The sequence below is a fragment of the Podarcis cretensis genome (assembly GCF_951804945.1).
Source record: "Podarcis cretensis genome assembly, chromosome: 15".
Taxonomy (NCBI): Eukaryota; Metazoa; Chordata; class Lepidosauria; order Squamata; family Lacertidae; genus Podarcis; species Podarcis cretensis.
The window spans coordinates 25,739,891-25,762,609 of NC_137185.1; the positions used below are offsets into that span (position 1 = coordinate 25,739,891).

The 22,719-nt window shown below is 42.3% G+C and overlaps 1 protein-coding gene across 3 annotated transcripts in view; it reads left to right on the forward strand.

Moving 5' to 3' along the window:
- Nucleotides 1–5,779: 5,779 nt before the first annotated feature.
- Nucleotides 5,780–22,719, forward strand: part of DIXDC1 (DIX domain containing 1) — an 89,343-nt gene continuing 72,403 nt past the window's right edge. The window contains exons 1-2 of one of the 3 annotated variants that reach the window (XM_079954698.1): nt 5,780–5,921; nt 7,535–7,713. In XM_079954698.1, the coding sequence (XP_079810824.1) occupies nt 7,657–7,713 (57 nt within the window). In that variant the 5' untranslated portion in view covers nt 5,780–5,921; nt 7,535–7,656. The remainder of the gene's footprint in view (nt 5,922–7,534; nt 7,714–22,719) is intronic. The other 2 variants (XM_079954700.1, XM_079954699.1) reach the window with 2 other exon arrangements.

Consider the following 22,719-nt stretch of genomic DNA (forward strand, 5'->3'; position numbering starts at 1 on the left):
TGCTACACAGGGTTATGCATCCATGCATCAAACTGTCCTCCAGTGGGTTAATTTCAGCTTGACAGCTGTATAAATGCTTAAGTTTCATGCTGCACTTCAGACAATTTTGCTCTGGATCCTGGTAGGATACAGTTAATTAATAAAATCATATATTTATTACAGTGGGAACAGCTGGAGAAGGCAGAAGTCAATATGTTTTGCTATTAAAAAAATATTTGGTCTTGCTCATGATGTTTACCTTCATGCATGCATTGAGTAATGAATAGAAGTTGAGCTTTATCCAAGTTGTTAAATGGTCATAAGATGAATTAGGTCAGTTCTGAACTAGCTTATACTGGCAAAAGGTAGCATTGAGCAGCTTGTCACTCTGTTAAATATTATATGAAGGAAAGCTATTCCTATTTATTTTCAGCACAAGCAAAGCTGAAAAGCAGAAAAAGAATCTGTATATATCCTGAATTATTCTTATTTTATTGTAATGATTTGTATAATGAACAGTATAACTAAATGTGTTTTACTAAAAGGAAACTTTCTGCAAACACCTCTGTGGATACTGTCTTTGAATGGGATTTTTCCTCCACCAGCATTTGATTATTGTTCATAAAAATATTGGGAATAGTTAATGGAGAACTTCCTGGCTCCTGGGTTTAGGGGCTGCACATTTTATTATTGAAAATAAATATTTTTTATAGTTAACACTGGAGATTTTTCTGGTTTCTGATTGCTCTTTACCACCTTAACAATGTATATGATTTTATTTGATCAAGGCATATTGATCAGAACTGTTATTTTCCATCCTGGGCTTATCTTGAGTCACGTCTCATTAGAGTTGAGTCCCAGAATCTGTTCTGAATGCAAATGTTCATTTGCAAAAGATGTCAAGCAATAATAAGAATAAGAGGTCCTCTGAGTGTATATGAAGCGTATTAATCTTACAACAAAGTCATCTGAATTTATTCCTAAGCATCTGGGCACTGACTTGTCAGAATACTGTCCAGCTGTGTATGCACTGCCAGTTTAAAACACAGCTAGTTCATTCTTTTTCTCAATTTGAGTTGACGAAGTCTTTCACATGAAATGACAATATAGATGCTGGATAGATATGGACTGTGGCTAATGCTGTGTGTACACTGTTAAGTTGTGGGTGAACATATACGACACAGCGATTCTTCAAACAGCTCTTGTTTATTCAGAGGCCAGAACAGAACTGAACTGAAGGGTTCAGTCAGCCTGCTTATATAGAGCTCCAGTACAACGTAACTGTAACAATTTTCTAAAACTATCCAATCACTGAACGTCATTTTCGATCCCTTATTTGCATAACTATCTACAGTATCCCCCTGCTGGCCCAGGTGAGAACTTCAGTACATAACATATACTGCATCCCAAAACAGTGGTGGGAGTACAGTACACTGAATGCATGATACACAAGAGTGCTATATAGCCTATTGTTCAATATACAGGGTGAGTCCTTTAAAAGACTCACCCTGTAGTTTAAGACTAGTCTTCATGTGTGTCACCAAAAAAGAGAGATCAGACTTGCACAATTTACTCTATTTCAAAAAACCAGAACAAGCCTGGGTGGGTTTTTTGGTCTTTTTTTAAATAATTTTTTTTATTGGTTTTACATGAATTGATACATAATAGTTGTTAAACTTTTTTCAGGAAGACATCAATTCAGCCTTTAAATAATTGGTAATATCCAGGAAAATCCTATTTATTACACACACACATTTTAATTAAATTATAATTTAAATACAAATACAGTCCATCTCACCATACTAGGGAAGACTGTGGCCAGGTGACCTGTGTGCCTGCTTAGTCTGCTGTCCAGAAGCTAACCACTGATGAAGAACTTCATGTTGGTCTCTTAAAACCAGACTTGGATCAAAAAGACCCCTTATAATACTGTCCTCTGTAAAAGATGCACCTCTTCACCCTGGCCTCTGTCACTTGGGACGGACACACACAGCCCTATCATTTATCGTGGAAAGTAAAAAAAGGTATCAGAGTTCAAAGACACATTGCACCCAGGAAAAAAAACAACCCCAGGGATAGTTCCCCTGCCCCCAATTTCCTCCTCTCCCTATTTTTCTTCACATTTACTTTCCTCCTCCTCCTCCAATTACTTCTTTGTTTAGTGTCTGGAGATAAGAACTGTGGTTGGCTATGTAAGACACTAATGAAAAGACATAATTTTAATTGGGAGGAAGATTTACAGAGGATTTGAAATGTCAAGGGGCTGCGTAAAAGTGAGGCGGTGGAAAGTTAGAGAATTATATGGGGGTTGGAAAATTATGCATCTACAGTATATGTTTGAAGTGCATTAATCTGCTTAAATCTCTCCATTTCTCATATCTGAGATTATTTGCTTGTGGCTGCTTCTCTGTGGAACTCTTTACCTTGAAATATTCTAGTGGCTTTCTCTTGATACTTCTCTGAAGCTTTATTCACTCTTGAATTTCCCTCTTGTGCTATTTACTTTTGTTTGTTTCCTATTGCTGGGTTAATAATTATATCATTTTCCCTTCTTTCAGTCTTTCTCAGCATGCTCAAAGTTTCCCTTCTGCACAACTTTATGTGTTAAGTGCGTGAGTTTACACACAGAGCAATTCCTTTGCATGTCTACTCAGAAGGTTAAAAAAAGGTAAAGGGGACCCCTGACCATTAGGTCCAGTTGTGGCCGACTCTGGGGTTGCGGCGCTCATCTCGCTTTATTGGCCGAGGGAGCCGGCGTACAGCTTCTGGGTCATGTGGCCAGCATGACTAAGCCGCTTCTGGCGAACCAGAGCAGCGTACAGAAACGCCGTTTACCTTCCCGCCAGAGTGGTACCTATTTATCTACTTGCACTTGATGTGCTTTCGAACTGCTAGATTGGCAGGAGCAGAGACTGAGCAATGGGAGCTCAGCCCATCACGGGGATTTGAACGGCCGACCTTCTGACTGTCAAGTCCTAGGCTCTGTGGTTTAACCCACAGCGCCACCCACGTCCCACTCAGAAGGTTAAGCAGGGCTAATTTTCAGGTAACTCAGAATCTGGATTGCAGCCATTTTTCTTTTATTTCTGGAAGCTGCAATCTATGTACATACACTTATCTGAAAGCAACCTTACGCATGCTTTACTAAGACGTAAACAACTCTAAGGTCAGTGGGGCCAGGTAGCTAACTGTATATAGTATACATTATAGCTTCAATCCTATAATATGTATGTACTTAAGTATCAGTAATCACCACTGGTTTAAACAGGGCTTACTCCTAGATAATATTGCACATGGATTGTACCCAGATTCTTTTTGATTTCTTAAAAGCTGCAATCCTCTATACACTGAAATAAGATTGTGAGTAGACAAGCATAAGATCACACTTAGAACATAATACAGTAAATTGTCTTAGTCAGACCACTGGTCTACCTTGTCCAGTACTGTCAACACTGCAGGCAAAAGTTTTTCCTAGCCCATCCTGGGAATGTTGGGAATGGAATCTGAGACCTTCTGCATGCAAATAATAGAGAAAAATAGGGGGTTGGGGGTTGGCTTTTGCTGCCCAACTCCCCAAGGGATTGAGTCCCCTAAGTCCATGGTCAGTCAGAGATGGAGGCAGGATGCAGTGAAAGCGAGGCAGATCTTTATTTTCCAGCAAAGGAGGCAAAAGAGACCGAGAATGAGAATAATCATCTCTTTTAAGGGTTTGCATTTTGGTGTTGTAGGAAGAGCCAAATAGAATTTATTCTAAACCACCAAATTGGAGAAGGAAAACCCCTCTACAAATAGTCAGAAATTAGATCAAACGAAAGGTGGGGTTACTGTGGCTCAGGCAGGACAAGGGGTGATATTCCCGAGGATTTAGCAAGTTTCACATAGTTCCAAACACAGTTTACACAAAACATTAGCATTTGATAAGACCCATCAGGTTGCCCATCAGACCATAGCTGTTAACCTTCCGTTTTTTTGCGGGAAATTCCCTTATTCCAGCGCCATTTCCTGCTGCTTCCCGCTGCTATCCCGGATTGTTAGATATCCCATAGACTGTCTCCGGGACAGGTGAGGCTGCTGATCCCTTATTTTTAAATCTGAAAGTTGACAGCTATGCATCAGACATCCCTCAGTGCAGAGCATCTGGGCAAACAATGACAATTCATACAAAGGAGGTTAATAGATATAGGAGAGGAATTCCTTCAGGTGCTTCCCTGGATTGCAATCTGCCTACCTGTTCTCAGGCAAGGGGGATGAAGGAGGCAGAGGAAATATTTAAGAATCTTTAGAAGAGCCAAGATGGCTTTTGGATTGCTCTCCTGTACTATTTTAGACATTTGGTTTATATTTGTATGTGTGTTTACCTTGTGCAATTATCAACATTGATTCTATATTTAAGACCTATAGCACAAAGCATGTGCTCTACCTGCCAAGCTATTGTAGCCCTATGAGGCTTTGCCCTCGGGTGGGAAAAATATTGCGCCCGGGAAAGGGAAAATGGGAGTCAACAGACACTCAAGGAATAGTTTCGGAGAAAAAGCTTTATTTCTACCATCCATGAACTGGTAGAAGGAGAAAGTGTGATAGTTCACAAACAAACACGAGTTCACAGTCATTTGCACAGAGTATATATTCCCCTTTCAGTTCCCTCCCCTTTCTCCTCCTCTTCTGAAGTCCTGCCTCGAGTTCCCCTGAGCATGAACAGAAAGCTGCTGTCTTGGGACTCTTTTGGACTCTTCCCAGGAAAGGGGAATGAGAGCGGTTCAGCATGTCCAAAGATGTTGCTACTGAATGAGATAAAAGTCAGTTCTCAGGCCTGCCCTGAACAGAGCCTATTCATTAGCCCTTTTGAAGCTCTCTCCTACTGATAAAAGTAACGGTTTGCCCTTGCACAGCATCTTAGCAGAGGAAACCTTTAGCTGTGAATTTTTAGAAGACAAAAGGTATTTTGGACAGTTTTGAGGCCTGGGGTGATTATTGAGGGGGGGGGGTGACTTTGGGCATAGGTGGGGTCACCTGTCCTCACCTCCTTCACTACAACACTTAGAATTTGTACTATTTGCAGCCAAGGTTACAGTGATGTGTCCAAGGGTCCAACTCAGAGCAAATGCATTGGAATGAATGGGTGTCATTTAAATGAGCAGGGCCGGATTTAAGTTTGATGAGGCCCTAAGCTACTGAAGGTAATGGGGCCATTTATATGTCCAGCTGTCCTTCGTCAACAACAAATTGTTGGTTTTTTGTGTTGAATATATGCTATATTGTAATTTATGGACCTATCTAAAGCCATTTGCACATAACAAAATATGCATTTTATCAAAGTAATTGCTAAACTGAAATACAATTAAGAAGAAGTATATTAATAGTGAAATACAAACCAGTGATATTTTAGGGAGCAGGCGGGGCCCATTACTTACATCATAGGAACCTACACAACACAAAACACTGTTGCTGCATTAAGGTTTTTTTTTTATCTTATAGTTTGGAAATGTACACCCAGTTTTTTTCCTTTAATTTTTTGGGGGGCCCCCAAGAGAGCGGGGCCCTAAGCTATAGCGTGTTTAGCTTACGCGTAAAGCCGGAACTGTAAATGAGCAATGGATAAAACCCAAAATGAATATAAATGGAAGAAACAACTTTTTTCCCCCGCAGAGAAAGAAAGCTTTTGGAAATAGGTCAGAGCCTGATCAGACGCACCAATTTATTTCCCTCCCAGAGTGAAGGGGGAGAGGAGGAGGGGCGGAGGAAACGGGGGACTAGGCCGCGGCTGTCTCCCGTCTCCATGGCGACGAGAACGCGCCGGCGCTGCTACCTGGGAGCGAAGGGCGGCCTGCAGCGCGCGCCCAGCACCTTTCCCGGGAAGAAACCTGGGCGGGAAGGAGGTCGCATGGGGCGCAATGGAGAGGAGGTGGATCCCAAGGGCGACCGCTGCTGGTTCCTTAAAGTGGGTAAGGTAGCCGTGACGGGTATAAGCCCCCCTCTCAGGCATCGCCCCAGTCCCCAAGTATATAGGCACCTCCTTGCTCCTTGCAAAGCAACTTTCTTCCTCGACTCTGGTGGGAAAGGAGAAAGGGGGTTACGCAGTTCCGAAGGGAATATATATATATATATATATATATATGGGAAGGGAATATATATATATATATATATATATATGGGAAGGGAATATATATATATATATATATATATATATATATATATATATATATATATAATCTCCAGAAACTCCAGAAGCGCTTGGCTTCAGCTAATATTTACCCGTGTTAGTTTTGGTAACCAAAACCGAGTTGGGGGTGCTGTAGGGGATTGTTTCCCTCACCCAAAATCACTTGTTTTATTTACAGGGCGATCTTAGGTATGCCTACTCAGAAGTAGGTTTTCATTTAGTGAGACTTGCTCCCAGTCCCAAGAACTGTACCCTGAATTGTATATATATATATATATTTTTAAATCTATATGCATTTCTGTGCCACCTTTTAAGGTAGGAACAGCTCAAAAGGAACTAGTAATTTAAAAAAATAAAACGAAAAAAATTGCGTGGGTATTGTTGGGAATTTGAAAGCAACAAATCTGTATGTGTTTGTGCATGCCAGCGTGTACCATTTTGGGTTGCCACGTTTTTGTGTGTGTGGATAGAACCGCTGTCTTTTAAAGGACTGAAATTGTAACACATTCCATAGGGCACTCTCAGACCATAGTGGTTTTTGAGTGGGATTCAATCACATGCCAGAAATTAAAGTTGATTTGGAGCACTTGTGTAACAAATCAGCTTTTTCAAAAACGACTTTATATGTTAAGGAAATGAGAAAATGTACTGGAAAGTTTTTGACTTGACGTCATTTAACCTTCCCACAAACAAATAAGAATTAATGTTCAAAAAACCAAGTGACATCATCTAACTTCCCCACAAACTGTGCAAACAAGGCAGAATGAATGCTCAATAACAGGTTGTACAGCTATTACTCCTGAGTAAACACACTTAGGATCAGGCTCTTCTTCTGATTAACTATTGGAGGTTGTGCAATGTGCATGGGAGTTAGAGAAACGAGCCTGAAATAACTAACGCTTCTGGTTTAGTCCTCCCAGTCAGTGATGTGTACTGAGAATTTTTATTTCACATACGTGCAGTGGGGGGGGGGAATGACAGAAAAGCCATATCTCTATTATTTCTAAATGATTCGGCATGCTAAAAGGAGAAAAAGCACAATGTCAGTAAAACTGTGCTATGAAATAACAAATTTTCAAGAGTATGAGCCCGATTAAAGTGGTGGAGGAATCCCCTCAAACATATGTTACTCTGAATGTTATTAAGTCTTCTGTTGTGGAGGTAGACAGTGATCACTTTGCATTCCCATCTACTCTTCATTATTAATTGTTCTCATTAATCATTGGTGCCAGATGTACCAAATCTGGACTTGAAGTGGGCTTGAAGTGTAGGGTGGAGGTATGCTGCGGAAGAATGGAGCACTTCATATTTATAGGCACGCTCTGTTATTTTAACGGCATATCCAATTTCATTTCATTAGTTGTTATTCCCTTTTCTTCCTATTACTTGCTGCAGGTTGTAAGAGAAGACCTCTCCTTTAAAGACTGAAAATGAACTATCGTTTGCTGTTGCAGTATCATCGCTCCTTTCCAAAAGCTGTGTTTCTGCCTTCCTGACTCAGTTTCCTAAGGACAAACATGGGGACCCTTTTGGAAGTAGGGTCTCGTAATCCATCGCAGCCAGCTGAAACTTCGGTAAGTGTTCTGGCAATTATTTTTGACAAACTGAGGAGAAAATGAAATGTTTGAAGAGTACAAATGAGAACTCCTTCCCCCAAATGACAGAGATTATTCTTGCCTTGTTTGGTCATTTACCGCTGACATCTTTGTAATGAGATAGTGTAGCAGAGGTAAGTAGAACACGGCCTTAACATTGAACTAATTTCCACAAAAATCACTTATAGTTTACAGTGGTACCTCGGGTTAAGTACTTAATTCGTTCCGGAGGTCTGTTCTTAACGTGAAACTGTTCTTAACCTGAAGCACCACTTTAGCTAATGGGGCCTCCTGCTGCTGCTGCGCCTCTGGAGCCCAGTTTCTGTTCTTATCCTGAAGCAAAGTTCTTAACCTGAAGCACTATTTCTGGGTTAGCGGAGTGTGTAACCTGAAGCGTATGTAACCCGAGGTACCACTGTACATAGGATAACCTGTAATTTTCATTTTCAGAATATATAGTAATGAAAGCAAGGATGTGGCTCAGTTGTACAGCTCGTGTGTTTTGCAAAGTGTCCTGGGTTCAATCTCCAGTATCTCTTCACAGGACTCTGTCTGAATCCCAGAAGAGATACTGCCAGTCATTTACGGTATTTCTCCAGCTTGGAGCCCTCCAGATGTTTTGGAACTACAGTTCCCATCATCCCTGACCATTGGCCATGCTGCCTGGGGCTGATGAGAATTGTAATCCACTTCATCTGGAGGGTACCAGTTCGCAGTTGACAAGTGGTCTGATTGGTGTTAGGCAGTTTCTATGTTCCTATTAGTGCAAAACATTGTGCAGTATTTTAAATAATGCAATTATATTTGAAAGTATTTATTGGACTATACATTTGCTATAGGATCATCCTTTCAGATATACATGAAGTTTTATGCCACACCTTATATAAGAAAATTTATTTTGATGTTCCTAATGTTCAAGTAGGCTTAACAGAATAGTGTATTAAACTGCGTTAAAAATGTATATTCTGTGTTAAGTTTCTCAAGGCAGCTTACAACAATAATAATCCTGTATAAAACCCACCAAAAACTAACATTAAAAAAACCTAATAAATGACAAATCAGTAAAAGCAGAGCAGCAGAGACTTTGCAGCAGCACAATGGCATAAGCTTATGGATAGGTGTAGCATAGAACTGCTTCTCATATCTTTCAAGGATTTCTAAATCCATATTTTTCCAAGAACACCTGCTTTCCTTGCATCTTTTTTCGTTTTGTGGTATTTGACTATGGCATTAGAAACTTAAATGGGGCAAACTGCTGATTGTAGCCTTTCCTGACTCTCTGACTGGCTGCATTCACACGTCATGCTAAATGTGCTAAATTCTTTAATTTGACATGCATGAGCAGAAGCAAGCTGCAGTCAGCCTTGGGCTTGTGTGCCCCTGCCCTCTCTTGTCCTTCCACATGGCCAAGGGGTAGTAGCTTGTAAGTGCTTGCTTCTGTTTTTAGTTAACTGCAGTTTGCCATGTGGCCCAGACCTGAAATTGAGGTTAAAGTTATGGTTAGTTTCAACAAGCCTGCTTCAGAACCAGAGGTTGACGTTGGCTTGTTTGAAATTAACCATAGAAGTGTTAGTTACAAGCAAAATAAAAAACTCCTCCTCCTGACCATGTGATGCTTGTTCCTGCTTGTCTACATCATGACTTAGCATGACATGCAAATGCAGCCTCTGTAATAAACTGGCCACAAAATACAGTTATCTCTGAAACTGAATGCTAACGTAGGACCGGTTTAGATGTAATGGAATACCAGAGTTTCCTGCTACGTGCACAAGCCTTGGGCTCGTGCACTCCTCCCTCCCTGCTTGTATGGCCATAAAGAGGAGCTTTTTAATTTCAGTTTTCAACAAGCCATAGTTTCCTTTTACTTCTGAACTTGGTTAGTTTCAAATATGATTTGTTCAAATGAGTCAGGATAAAATTGTGGCTTTGAATCCTAGCCTGTTTGGATATCACAGTTTAAAGAAACCATCAAAACCTCCCCCCATTTTTTTAAAAATGCACTTTGTTATTTTGAAACAGAAGCAAAACCTTCCAATTTTCTTGTGGCCTCACAAGATGGAATGGAGTGGGGAGCATTTGAGCTTGCTTGAGGCTCATGAAGGCTTGTGTACATAGAGGAAACCTTGGTGTCCCATGGTGTCCAAACCTGGCACATAGTGAATGCTATCATAGAAAGACCATTGGTCCTTCTAGCTCAGTGTTGTATGCATTGACAGGTAGCAGTTCTTGAGAGTTTCAGTGAGAAGTCTCTCCCAGCCTTACCTGGGATTGAACCCAGGTCCTTCTGCGTGTAAGGCAGATGTTCTGCCACTGAGCTATGAGCCCTTCGCCAGGAGAGCTATGCCCGCTGTTGCCATCGGAGGATATTGATAATGGCAGATGAATTTGAGACCCTCTCCTTAAACTACTGCTTGGTACATAGGATTCTCATGGAGGATTGGTCTGTTAACAGCTGTGAAAATCAAACAAGATTTGCCAAGTTAGTACTTTTCAATTCCAGATGCTGGGGGCAAATGAAACAGCAATGCCTTGCTGAAGAGCACCCAGAGATATCTAGTTGGCCAATGTTGGAAATAAGAGCGCCAGATTAGATAGGTCTGGTCTGATCCAGGAGCACAGTTCTGAAGCTCTTACAATGGCATGTTATATTACGGTCACTAAATAGGCCATAGAGGATTAAGCGGTTCATATACTTTGTCCTGTTTCAGTTTGCTGAACACACAGTAGTAGCCTTCATCCATTGTTGGATAATGATGTTAGCAGCAGACTCTGCCACAGCCTGAAATGTTAGCGCTTCAGCCTAGTATATTGGATAGGTAGAAATTTGTATTATCCGCTCCAGGCAACTTGCATCTTAGCTCTGTTACCATCAATGTGAGTTTCCCCCGCCGACTTCTATAAGAGGTAGATTGCTGCCTTAGACCAGTGGCTCCCAAACCTTTCCAGACCACTGTCCCCTTGGTTCCATAAACCCATCCCCAGCACCCTCTACCATGCTCTATAAAAAGCATTATTCAGAATAGCGGTTTGCACAACCCACCAAGGAATATAACAATTGCAATAACATTCAAAGCAGTAACAATTAGTTACACGTTTATTCAAGATCCAGTCAAAACTGTTTAGTTTAATTAATTCAACAAAAGAGATGAACTTGATCCAGTGATGTCAGGGTTTCAAAGGCTGATAAGTCATTTACACCGCCAGCATGCCCCTGCTTAAGCGCCTCTTAGCATTCCCCCCATCCCCATAGCTGTCAACTTACAGATTTGAAAATAAGGGACCAGCAGCCAAAATAAGGGATTTTCCAAGCACAGGTATGTTCAACTTCTGAGCCCCTCCAAGCCAAAGGCAGAAAGCCCAGCCAGCAGCCAAACGAAGCCTCAAGCAGTGGTTCCCACAGCGCAGCAACCCGGCAAAGGGGATGCAGCAAGGAAAACCACCGTCACCTCTCTGCTGGGAAGCGCTGAGCAAAGGCGAGTCCCCAGGCAACGCGGCCGATTTGATCGGCACAAGGCATGCAAGCTCCACCCCCCCAGTCGTTCTTAGACTCCTTATTGGGTGAGCAACGCAGCCAAGCAACACAGTTGGAGCCTCCCTCCTCCCTGGCCGGCAGGGAGGGAGGGAGAGGAGCTGCTTCCTTTGAAACCCCTGGGATATTTAAGAGACATCATCAATAAGGGACAGCAGTGGGACACGGCGCTGGGATAAGGGAGTTTCCCACCAAATAAGGGATGGTTGACAGCTATGCCCATCCCACTGCCCCCCAGGGGATGGTACCACCCACCTTGGGAACCACTGCATTGGACCTAGAAACACAATTCTGTACTTGAGAATTAACTCAAGATTTTCCTTATGGGAGAGAGAACATAATTTTTTGTGAGAATTACTTCCAGGTTAACTTATATTTCTAATAAACTAACAGATGTGGGCGCTATGTAAGGTTTCTTTTAAACTTACAACTTACTTAACACCCCTCCCACCCCCAGATTGGTTTACATTGTTGAAAGGAAACACAAGTTCCATGTCAGATTGGAAGACCAGGGTATGTTTGTCAATACCCAAGGGTAGATGTACTTTTGTAAGAAGGGGTAAGTACTAAAACATGTTAAACATGGAGTAATAATAACTATCAAATAAAGCTTTTGCCTAGGCAGGGAGATGCACATGTTTTGTTGAAATTGGCCACCAGGGGTCACTGTTCTCAACCAATTGTAAATTTTGTTTTGAAGGTCATGGGTGGCCAGTCTGTACAAAACAGCTCCCACAGAACACTTGGTTGTCTGTATTCATTTGTATTCACCTGTGGCTGTTTTAAGATAATGACAATTTTTGCAGGAACACTTTAAGCTGAACATTTGGAGTCTTGTGTAATAGTGTCTCATAGCTTATAGCTAATGCCAGACAATGGGGTAGAGAGTCCCGATGTGGGTGGGTGTTGTAAGGAGGTAGATGTGGACCTTATGTTGGATTTTAAAAGCCTGCAGTCTGCAATCCAATCAGGGATGGGGAGAACAGCTGCAACTTGCTTTACTTTTTAAATAATGAGCAGCTTTGTATTGCAGTTCCCTGACTTACAGCTAATATTATATCTGGGTGCATTTGGGAAATATTTAGACTGCCCTTTATTTTTTCATCGCTCTCTTGAACTGTATGATTCCTCAAGCATTAAGAAGGTGGCTCAGGAGATTTCCCATTTGGGGTTTTTGTATGTGTGCAGGAAATTGATAAAAGGGTTTACTTATCTCTAGTACAAAGTCTGGGAGAGATTATTTTCACTCTTAAAATATGTGGCGGTGTTTATTTTTTCTAAGGTGCCTATATTTGATCTTTTAATTCGGATTTGCAGTCCTTTGTTAACAGTGTGCTTGATTAATAGTACTGCATTATAAACTATTCCAAACACAGGGATGGAACATGGAATCACAGAATTGCAAGGGAATCTGAGGGTCATCTCATCCAACTCCCTGCAATGCAGGAATCTCAACTAACAGACAGCCATCCAACCTGTGCTTAAAAACCTCTGAAGTAGGAGAGTCCCCCACCTTCCAATTTTTCTGCTGTGGAAGCTGGGTATACACCACACCAAAATCCACTGGATGATTAAATATTTCTGCCCCTGCTACAAAAGTGCAGGAAGTAGTCAGAGAACCTTTTCTTCCTATCGCATGGCACCATTCTTGAGTACCAGTTAAGGCAATGGAGGACTGGCACTCAGGCCATTGTAGCCTTCCGACAATTAAATCAGTTTCTCCCATTCTTGGAACACCTAATACAGTACCAGCTCACATTAGCCCCAACCATCATGACCAGTGGTCAGGAATGATGGCAGTTGTTGTCCCGCAACTTCTAGAGGATGCAGGTTAGCCACTCCTGACCTAATGTTACAGCAGCACAGGGCCCATTGGTCTATAGCAGGGGTCAACAAACCTTTTCAGTAGGGGGCCAGTCCACTGTCCCTCAGACCTTGTGGGGGGGTTGGACTATATTTTTTTTGGGGGGGGGAATGAACAAATTCCTATGCGCCACAAATAACCCAGATATGCATTTTAAATAAAAGCACACATTCTACTCATGTAAAAACACCAGGCAGGCCCCACAAATAACCCAGAGATGCATTTTAAATAAAAGCACACATTCTACTCATGTAAAAATACGCTGATTTACGGACACTCCGCGGGCCAGATTTAGAAGGTGATCCGGCCCCCGGGCCTTGGTTTGCCTACCCATGGTCTATGCAGCAGTTCTCAACCTGTGGGTCCCCAGATGCTGTTGGACTACAAGTCCCATCATCCCTGAGCCTTGCTAGCTAGGGGTGATGGGTGTTGTAGTTCAGCAACATCTGGAGACCCACAGGTTGAGAAAGGCTGGTCTATAGCATCCTTATGCTTCATACCCTCCTTGAGTTTTTTTGCCTGGCCATGATGTGTCCTTGCACTCATTTAATGTGTCTTTCTTATCTATACTGATGATAAAGGTAAAGGGACCCCTGATCATTAGGTCCAGTCGTGACTGGGGTTGCAGCGCTCATCTCGCTTTATTGGCCGAGGGAGCCGGCGTATAGCTTCCGGGTCATGTGGCCAGCATGACTAAGCCGCTTCTGGCGGACCAGAGCAGCGGACGGAAATGCCGTTTACCTTCCTGCCAGAGCCGTACCTATTTATCTACTTGCAATTTGACGTGCTTTCGAACTGCTAGGTTGGCAGGAGCAGAGACAGAGGTTTCTGTTTTGTCCCCCATCCTCCTCCTGCCTCCTTTGTGAAGTGCCATGCACTTAGTATTGTGCTGCAGTTGACTCCAATTCCTGTTTTATAATTTTTTTCCAGTCAACAGTGCCATATGGGGCCCTGTGTTTGAACTGGGGATTAGTACTTCAGATGATGTTATTACCCCTCCCCACCCCACTTCTGTCAACAGCAAATCTGCGACCCAGACAGGCCAGAGTAGTCTCTCTCCTGTGAGCTCATTTATTATGACTTCTGGAGCCCGAATGAAAGGCTACATTGTCTGCTGTAACTTAGCAGGCAGAATAAGCTATCCAGAGCAGCTGGCAGCATCCGCTGCTTTGGTCAGGCGAAATATTTTCTTGCCTTTTGGTCTGTAGGATGGGGCACATCCACATCCCGAAATTTTAGGGAATTGGTGTGTTGTTTCAAATGCATTTGCTCCCTGTGGTACATCGAGGGAGGGCGTGTTGGTCCATGTGGCTAATTTGGACCTCTACTGGTTCACAAAGGGCTATACGTGTATGAATGATTTTTTGTTTGCAGGCAAGGATAGGTCAGTGATATTATGCACATGATTTGCACATGGAAAGTCCCAGGCTTTATCTCTGGCCTCTCCTGTTTTAATAGGACTTTTGGTTGAAGTGCTTGGAAAGACCTTTGCTTGATACCTTGAAGATCCACTGTCAAGTCAGAGTAGAGAACAAGGTGTTGGAATGAGCCAGGCTTGTTATAATTTGAGGTGGCTTTGGATGTTTAGTCTGTACAGTTGCTCCAAGTAGAGGGTGGAAGGGGACATTTCTGAGTGCCTGATTGTGTCAAATCAGTAGGCACAGGAAGCTCCCACTGGGTCATGACCTCTGCATTATGTCACATGATTGAGTTTGGTCCACATGGATAGGCTTGGAGCAGGAAGCCCTTTGTAGCCATGCTCTCACCATGAGAGAAGGTCTTTGGACCAACCGCTGTTCTCAGCCACATGTCCCCATCTTATTAATAATTAAACATCTGGCTTCTGCCTCTGGGGTTTCCACATTTATCAATAAAACCAAGCTCCCCATGAGCCAAACCTCATTAATGCTCGGTGGAAGCTAGGTTTGGTATAACAGCTGATGCAGATCCTGTGGGAATATCTGAACAGCTGCCATGATCAACAGCTCTGAAGCGCAAGTCTTTTAGGAGGAGATCTTTGGAACTTGCAGGTGCCTTTCAGAACATAATTTCTCCCCATCAGATGCCCTGAAATCAAGCCCAGTCCTTTGTGAATTGTTGTGGTGGAAGGGCACAGTTAAAGGAAGTTCTCCTGCACAAGGCCCACTGAAATAAATAGGGGCTTCCCATTCATTTCAATGGTGCTTGTGTATGAGAACATCCAGGCGAATGGCAAGGAAACTTGCCTTCTGTGCAGCAGAGGCTGGTCTACTAGGGCAGCTTTTGTCTGTCCTCAGCCAGACCCTACTTGCCTGCTTTCTTACATAAAAACCAGCCCAGGAGATGGCAGTGCCTGTCAGTTTCCTCCCCTTAGTCCCAGTGTTGCCCTTGTAGAACTTGGCAGGAGGAGGATGGGGGACAAAACTAGAATTAGTTGGCTCTGCCGACGCCTGCTGTTGGGGTCCCCACTTCCCACCCTGCCCATCCCAATAGTGGTAAAGGTAAAGGTAAAGGGACCCCTAACCATTAGGTCCAGTCTTGGCCGGCTCTGGGGTTGCAGCGCTCATCTCGCTTTATTGGCCGAGGGAGCCAGCGTACAACTTCCAGGTCATGTGGCCAGCATGACTAAGCCGCTTCTGGTGAACCAGAGCAGCGCATGGAAACACTGTTTACCTTCCCGCCAGAGCAGTACCTATTTATCTACTTGCACTTGGACGTACTTTCGAACTGCTAGGTTGGCAGGAGCAGGGACTGAGCAACGGGAGCTCACCCCGTCACGGGGATTCAAACCACGGTGGTACCAGCCACCAAAGCTTCTGTGTATGATCACATTTTTGAAAAAGGAACAATCACTTGATAATTAGTTCTCGCCATCAAGTGGCAAGTTGCGCAGGGCTTGCTCCATGTCTAAGACAGCAGTTTGGCTCACCTTTTCTGAACCTGGAAAAAGAGCTGTGAGTGAAGCTCAAAAAGCTCATCCACCCCCAGATGCTATTGCCTGATAAGAGCTATTGCCTGATCTGCTGCTTCTCCTGTTTCATGATTTAAACAGGGCATTGAAGGGATTAAGTCCTGTGTGCACCTCCCCCTCCACGTTGCTATCAATATTATTCAGAAGGATTATCTCTCTCTTTGTAGTGTAGAGGGTTGGTTTACTTCTCCCCACTCTCCCCTTCCCCCATGCTTCTGATGTAGGACACGGGCAGCCTTCCCAGCATCCTCTCAACCCTGATAATTTCAGTTTGTGGATTGTATCACTTATGGGAAAATAGAACATGTTAAAATGGGAAACCAGATTTGTTAAGAACATGAGACCTCTTAGAAGACACCCGTCACCCCTTAACATAGATTATTCATTACTTATGCATTTGTTTTATTTAAAAACATGTATAAACTACTTAACGTTTCAAAAAATTGTAAGTCGTGTACAATCTAAAAACAAACAATATCAGTAAAACAATGCTAATAAAACCCCAATGTAAAAACATATGAAAACAAGTAAAACACGAATTCATTTTTTTAAAATAATATTTATTACTTTTAAACACTACAAAAAAGGAAAGAAAAAAGAAAAAAAGAAAAAAAGAAGACAATACAATACAATATAAAAAGATTACACAACACTAATGCAATAAACAAAACAAAACAAAACAAAAACAGTTTAACACACATCATACAATTTCAGTATCTTATCTTTCATTCACTTGTTTCAACGACCTCCTCACACCTCCCTTTTTGTATTCCACTTCTATTAATTGTTTCAGCAATTCCTTTCCATCTTCCTCTATTTTCTGACCTATAATTATCTTAACATATTCTAACCTTATTTTTCCTTTAATACTCTAATAATCTATTTATACCTAATTCCTTATAACATTTCTACTAAAGCCATATAACTTCATTCCAACATTTTTCTAACATTCATTAATTTTACAATATTTCTATAAATAGTCTTTAAACTTTTTTCCAATCTTCCTCCATCGACTCTTCTCCCTGGTCTCGGATTCTGCCAGTCATTTCCGCCAATTCCATATAGTCCATCAACCTGGTGATCTTCTGTCCGATGCTCTTAGCTCTTTTCCAAGTCCCTTCTGCAGATCTTCTTCGTATTTATACAAAAACTTTACTTTGTCTTCTACTGATCTTATTTTTATTTTCCTTCCTTTAAAGCTGAAGAATAGACCTTGGGGAAACTCCCACCTAAAGATGATTTTATTCCTTCTCAGCAGGGCAACCAAATCTCCGTAGTTAGACCTAAGATCCAAAAGGTATTTCGGGACGTCTTTAAAAATTTCCACTCTTGGCTGTTGTACTTCTAGGTTCTTCTGATAGTGCCAACAGTCTCTTATTCTGTTCTTCTCTTTTTTCCCTCTGCTTCCAAATCTGAAGGCCCTCACAGTTTTAAACTCTTCTTGACCCAGATCCAAGTCCCAAAAATCAGAAAATTCCTGTGTGAAGAAGTCTATCAAACTTTCCTTCTCCACTTCAGGTAGGGCTCTGATCCTCAAATTCGTCTGTTTTTCTTTAAATTCAATCATAGCAGGTGTCGACTTATGGTCATCAAGTTGCCTCTGTAAGGCTGGGACTCTCTCTCTCACCAATTGTGTTACTTTGCATTCAGCAGCAACGGCTTTCTCCCTAGCCTCCTCCGCAGTCTGCCGTATCAAAGTAGATTCCTGTATCAATTTCTGGATTGTTTCTGTATTGATATTCACCTTTGGTCCCAGATTATTTATACTTTCTGTATTTAAGTCAATTTTAATAGTTGCAGCGTCCACTTTCGCCTTTGTCACATCTATTTTCTTGTTAAGCTGTTCCAGTGAATCACTTATCTTACTTAATGCAACCGCTAAGGCCTCTTCTGTCGACATTCCTCTTGAATTTGAATATACTATTACAAAAGCAATAGCGGAAGAAGCAGGGGGGCCTGATATTGAGGCTCTCCTAGATTGCTGCCAAGTCCTCCGAGACCTTAATGTTTTTTCAGGAATTGACTAGTCCGTTTTTTCCTTTCCATTTGCCATAACACTTAACCGATTCAAGGTCAGTCCCAGAGTCTCACAGCTTTTTATCTTGCAGCTGGAAATTCCCCAGCCCAGCTCTTGCAACAGTTTCAAAAGCTTCCTCTAGGGGGAAACAGTTTCTGTTTATATTAGTCAATAATGTCCTCTTTTAAACACAGCTCAAACAATGAAGTTAGTTTCAATTTTCAGTTACTTTTACTCCTTTTTAAAAGCAGACGGAGACAGTAGAAACAATATGTTTCTCTTATTAGCTAGCTGTCAATGAGCGTTCTAATCGCTGTCAGTGAGCCTTCCAAAGAACGTCAGTCCTGCTAGCAGCCCATTTCCAGGGTCTGAGCGGCGGTATTTTAACTCTCTTCGCTCTCTCCCGCAGGCATATTCAGTTCACAACTCCCCCCCCTCTTCTCCTGCCTCCAAGGGGGGGGGTTAATGTTCTTTACCGATGGAAATTTAGTCCTTTACAATAGGATTTCCAATGCTTCAGCTTGCAGCCTCAATGCTTCAGTCTATTTACAAAAGGGGAAGGCGGACTTCCTGTATTGAACCTCCCCGTTACGATACCAAATTAAACTTTTAGAAATCCAATTCTCCCGCTTCAGCTCTACTCATGGGTAATTACTTTAAAATCAAATTGTCCACAGGAAAAAGTCAGCGCTCTCCGGCAACAGCTATGCGGCTTCACTCCGTGGAAGAAGCAGACGATTCGAAGCACCGTGCCACTCACCCCAAGTCGCTCCGGACCCCTGAAACCGGGTTTCCCCATGAGTAGGGGAGGCGCAAAAGGTGCCCGCCGAATCCCACGCTCACAGGCTTCTCCCACCTGTGATTTTTTGTGGGTCTCCACCTTCGCCGTGGCGGCCAGACCCAAATTCCCATGGGGCAAATTCCTCCCGATCAGAGGAATTCAGCCATTACCGGAGGCACCAACCCGGAAGTCGCCACAAGTAAAACACGAATTCAGGGAATGTCAAGGAAAGCCTGGATAGAAAGATAAATCTTTGCATAATGTCTGAACGTTTCACATGTGGTCGAGGGAATGGCATTCTATAATACAGGGACAACAACAAACCATGTATGTTTTCAGTATACCCTGTGATATTCTGTAGGCTGCGGTGCCACGTGTGGAATTTATCCATATGGTCTAAGTGATCTTACAGTTCTCTACAGGCACAGGTGGTCTTTCAGGAACCTGATCCCAAGTTGTTCAGGGCTTTATATGTCAACATCAAGATGTTGAGCATGGCCTTCTGCACTCATTAGTGCAGCCTTCCATATACAGGGGTTTTGAACTACAGGTCCCATCAGTCTAGCCCATGGGTAGGCAAACTAAGGCCTGGGGGCCGGATCTGGCCCAATTGCCCTCTAAATCCAGCCCACGGACAGTCTGGGAATCGGCGTGTTTTTATATGAGTAGAATGTGTCCTTTTACTTAAAATGCATCTCTGAATTATTTGTGGGGCATAGGAATTCGTCATCCCCCCCCAAAAAAAAATATAGTCCGGCCCCCCACAAGGTCTGAGGGACAGTGGACTGGCCCCCTGCTGAAAAAGTTTGCTGACCCGTGGGACTCTAGCCCATCACTAGGAAAGCACTAGATTGGGGAGGGCAGCATTATACTAATACTTTTGATTTGGCTTCACTTCATATACCACCCCACATCATGTTAAGTTATTGGATGCTACAGCAGAGGAACTTTGACATGCTATCATGTTCACAATATTGCGTTTGGGGGCCATTTAAAGATATGCATCAGTAAACAAGCATTATGCAGTCTGTTTTTTGGAGAGGATTGGCGTAGCAGCATCCATGTTGCGAACATTCTTTTCTGTATCCTGTAGGGTATTGAACTCATACATTGAACTCATACTTAGTACATGATAAAAAGTTGTCTGTAAATCTTTATCCAGTGTGCAACAATTATTTTACATATTTCTGAGGCAACGGTTGTTCTTATATTGAGGCTTAAATGTTTACCTTAAATGCTTTAAGAATAAGAGTCTTAAAATTGTATTGCTTCTTATCAAAGCTACATATCGTTCCTTATTTCAAGGTCTCATAGAATATCATGCTAGAATGCAGAATCTTGACCTGTTTGAGTTATTGTAATCTGTCTTGGTGACAGATCTGCATATTGTTCCTTTCCTTTGTATACAGTGCATAGTTTAGAATCCAGAAGTGGAGAGCTCTGGTTTTCATTCTTTATTATTAAATAAAAAGTTTCCAATCCTTACAGTGGCAAAATAATTGCTTTAACTTGCCAGCTGCTTCTGCTAAAAGATGCAGAAGTGGTGTATGGCTGAAACATGGAGTTTCCCTACTGCAGCTTGCTTTTGCTCCTTTCTTTTTTATTATTTTATTTTGACAAAGTAATAATCATAAATAAATAAGAATAAAAATGTGCACCCCTCCACTGAGACCATTCCATTGTAACTATCCAAATCCCAAATCCCAAAATTTCAACACCTCTTGCTATGGTTTGACCCCTTTCCATTTTAACAGTAGAAATTCTACAAACACCTTCCATATCTCCTCAAAATCATTTCTCCTGCATATGCCCCGTCTTACCTTAATGGCATATGTTAATTTATCATTCATAGCTATATCCCACACCTCTTTATACCATTCTTCCATCTTATGTTCTGCTTGCCCCTTCCACTTCCTAGCTCTCATAATTCATGCAGCTATCAATAAATTTGTGGGCAAGTCCTTCATAGCTGGCGAACCTTCTCTCTCTCCTTTCTCATATCCTCATGTCCTCGTGTTGTTGTCTGTCCCTTTTATTTTTATGTGCTTCTTCCCTTACCCAATTCTCATGTTTGGTCTTATTATTCTTCCAAAAAGTGCTAACCCAAATTTATAAGAAAAACTTGATTGTGGTCTTGAACTCAAAGTGGTCATCATGAGGACTTGAAGAACAAGGGAAGCAGGATGCTACACCAGGTCTCCACACTTCCAGTGATTCTGAATAGTCATTGGATCCAGATGTCCCTGCTCCGCTACTTGAGGTCCCCACACCAGTTGCCTGGATTCCTGGCCAGCTTTCGGGTGTACCCACCCCATCTCCCAGGGTTACAGGAACAGAGCAGACAGCAATCCAGGCAGGAACTTCCAAGGCAGGAACTTCAGAGTCTCCAACAAAGTGCCCACCTAGCTACCTATGAGGCTACTCAGGAGGAGAGGAAATGCATGGAAACTCCCACCTGGAGAGGAGCTGGCTGAGAGCCAGGAAGAGATAGAGCCTCCAGCTCCTATATAAGATCCCAGTCCGAGCTGCTTCATTCCTGAAACAACAGCTTTCATTCCCAGCTCCAACCTTCCTCACCTGGAGAAATGGTGCAAGTTAAGCCAGTGTGTTGAAAGTGGCTTATAATTTGGGCTCTTCTGTGTGTGCCTATCATAGGACATTTTCATGTTTTAGGAAGTAGTAATATGTTATTTGTACACCAACTTTAATTACAGTTACCTGTAACTTCTAACATGGGCTGTAATCCTGTGTACAGTTATTTAGGAGTGAGTCCTATTGAAGTCAGTGAAACTTAACTTACAAGTAATACTGCATAGGATCGGACTGAAAGGCAGCAATATGCTCCGTTTTAAGTGTGTCATTTCAGGAATTTATTAACAAATAATTTAAATAGTACTGGGATGGGATTGTCTCAGGGCTGTTCTTGCATAACTCTGCATATGGTTTTGTTAAGCAGTGCTGAGAATTCCCATTGTTTTGTTCACTTAAAAGGAAGGGGGTGAAGTCTTTTGCTGAGCAGTGTGGTTTGTTCCAGAAAAGCATTTAACTTCACTGATAGCTTAAAAAGGTACCATTGTTCCCACTTTAGTTGGATGAATATCTCATAATAGCTCTAATCATGGCCATCACTGTGCCTTGCCTCCTCCATTCCTAGAGCCTCTGTTAACTGGAAAACAAACAAATGCCAAAACAAAAACTTGATTTTGCACAAATCTTGCTTATTTCTTTTTTTAAAAGAGTAAGGAGATGAGAAGGGTGGGAGAACAGGGCTGTGACTGACTCAAGGCACTTAGCATACTCACAGACATATAGCCAACCCTCACCCCTTTTGAAGTCTAAATTACATTTTTTGGTGCGTAACAAATACAAAGTTCTATTTTTAAAAATCCAAGAGAAGGAAGTGTGTACCACGGGACAAAGATGAAGCAATCCTGTACACGTTTACTTGGAATTAAGTCCATATTCTGTTAGTTTTACTCTCAGGTACATGTGCCAAGGAATGCAGCCTAAATTATTCCAGCAACTTGAAAGGAAATGCTACGAGGTTGTGGACACACTTAATTTGTTTATTGCTCCCCCTGGGCTGTAATGATCGATTTGCATAGCCAAGCCATAGAGCATGTTTTCAAACCACATTTTAGCAATGAACTGCCTTGTGTGGTTATATACACAATGTACCCTAACCCTGAAGAGATGGCAAATAAATTGGGCATAGCCTGTTACAGCCGCACTGGCGCTGACTTTCAGCTTTCCTGCGCAAAGTTTTAAAGTTGGAAGTTCCATTTTAGATTTTCTTCTCTTTCAACTACGTTCCCGTCTTAGCCGAACCAGATTTGCTCCCCCC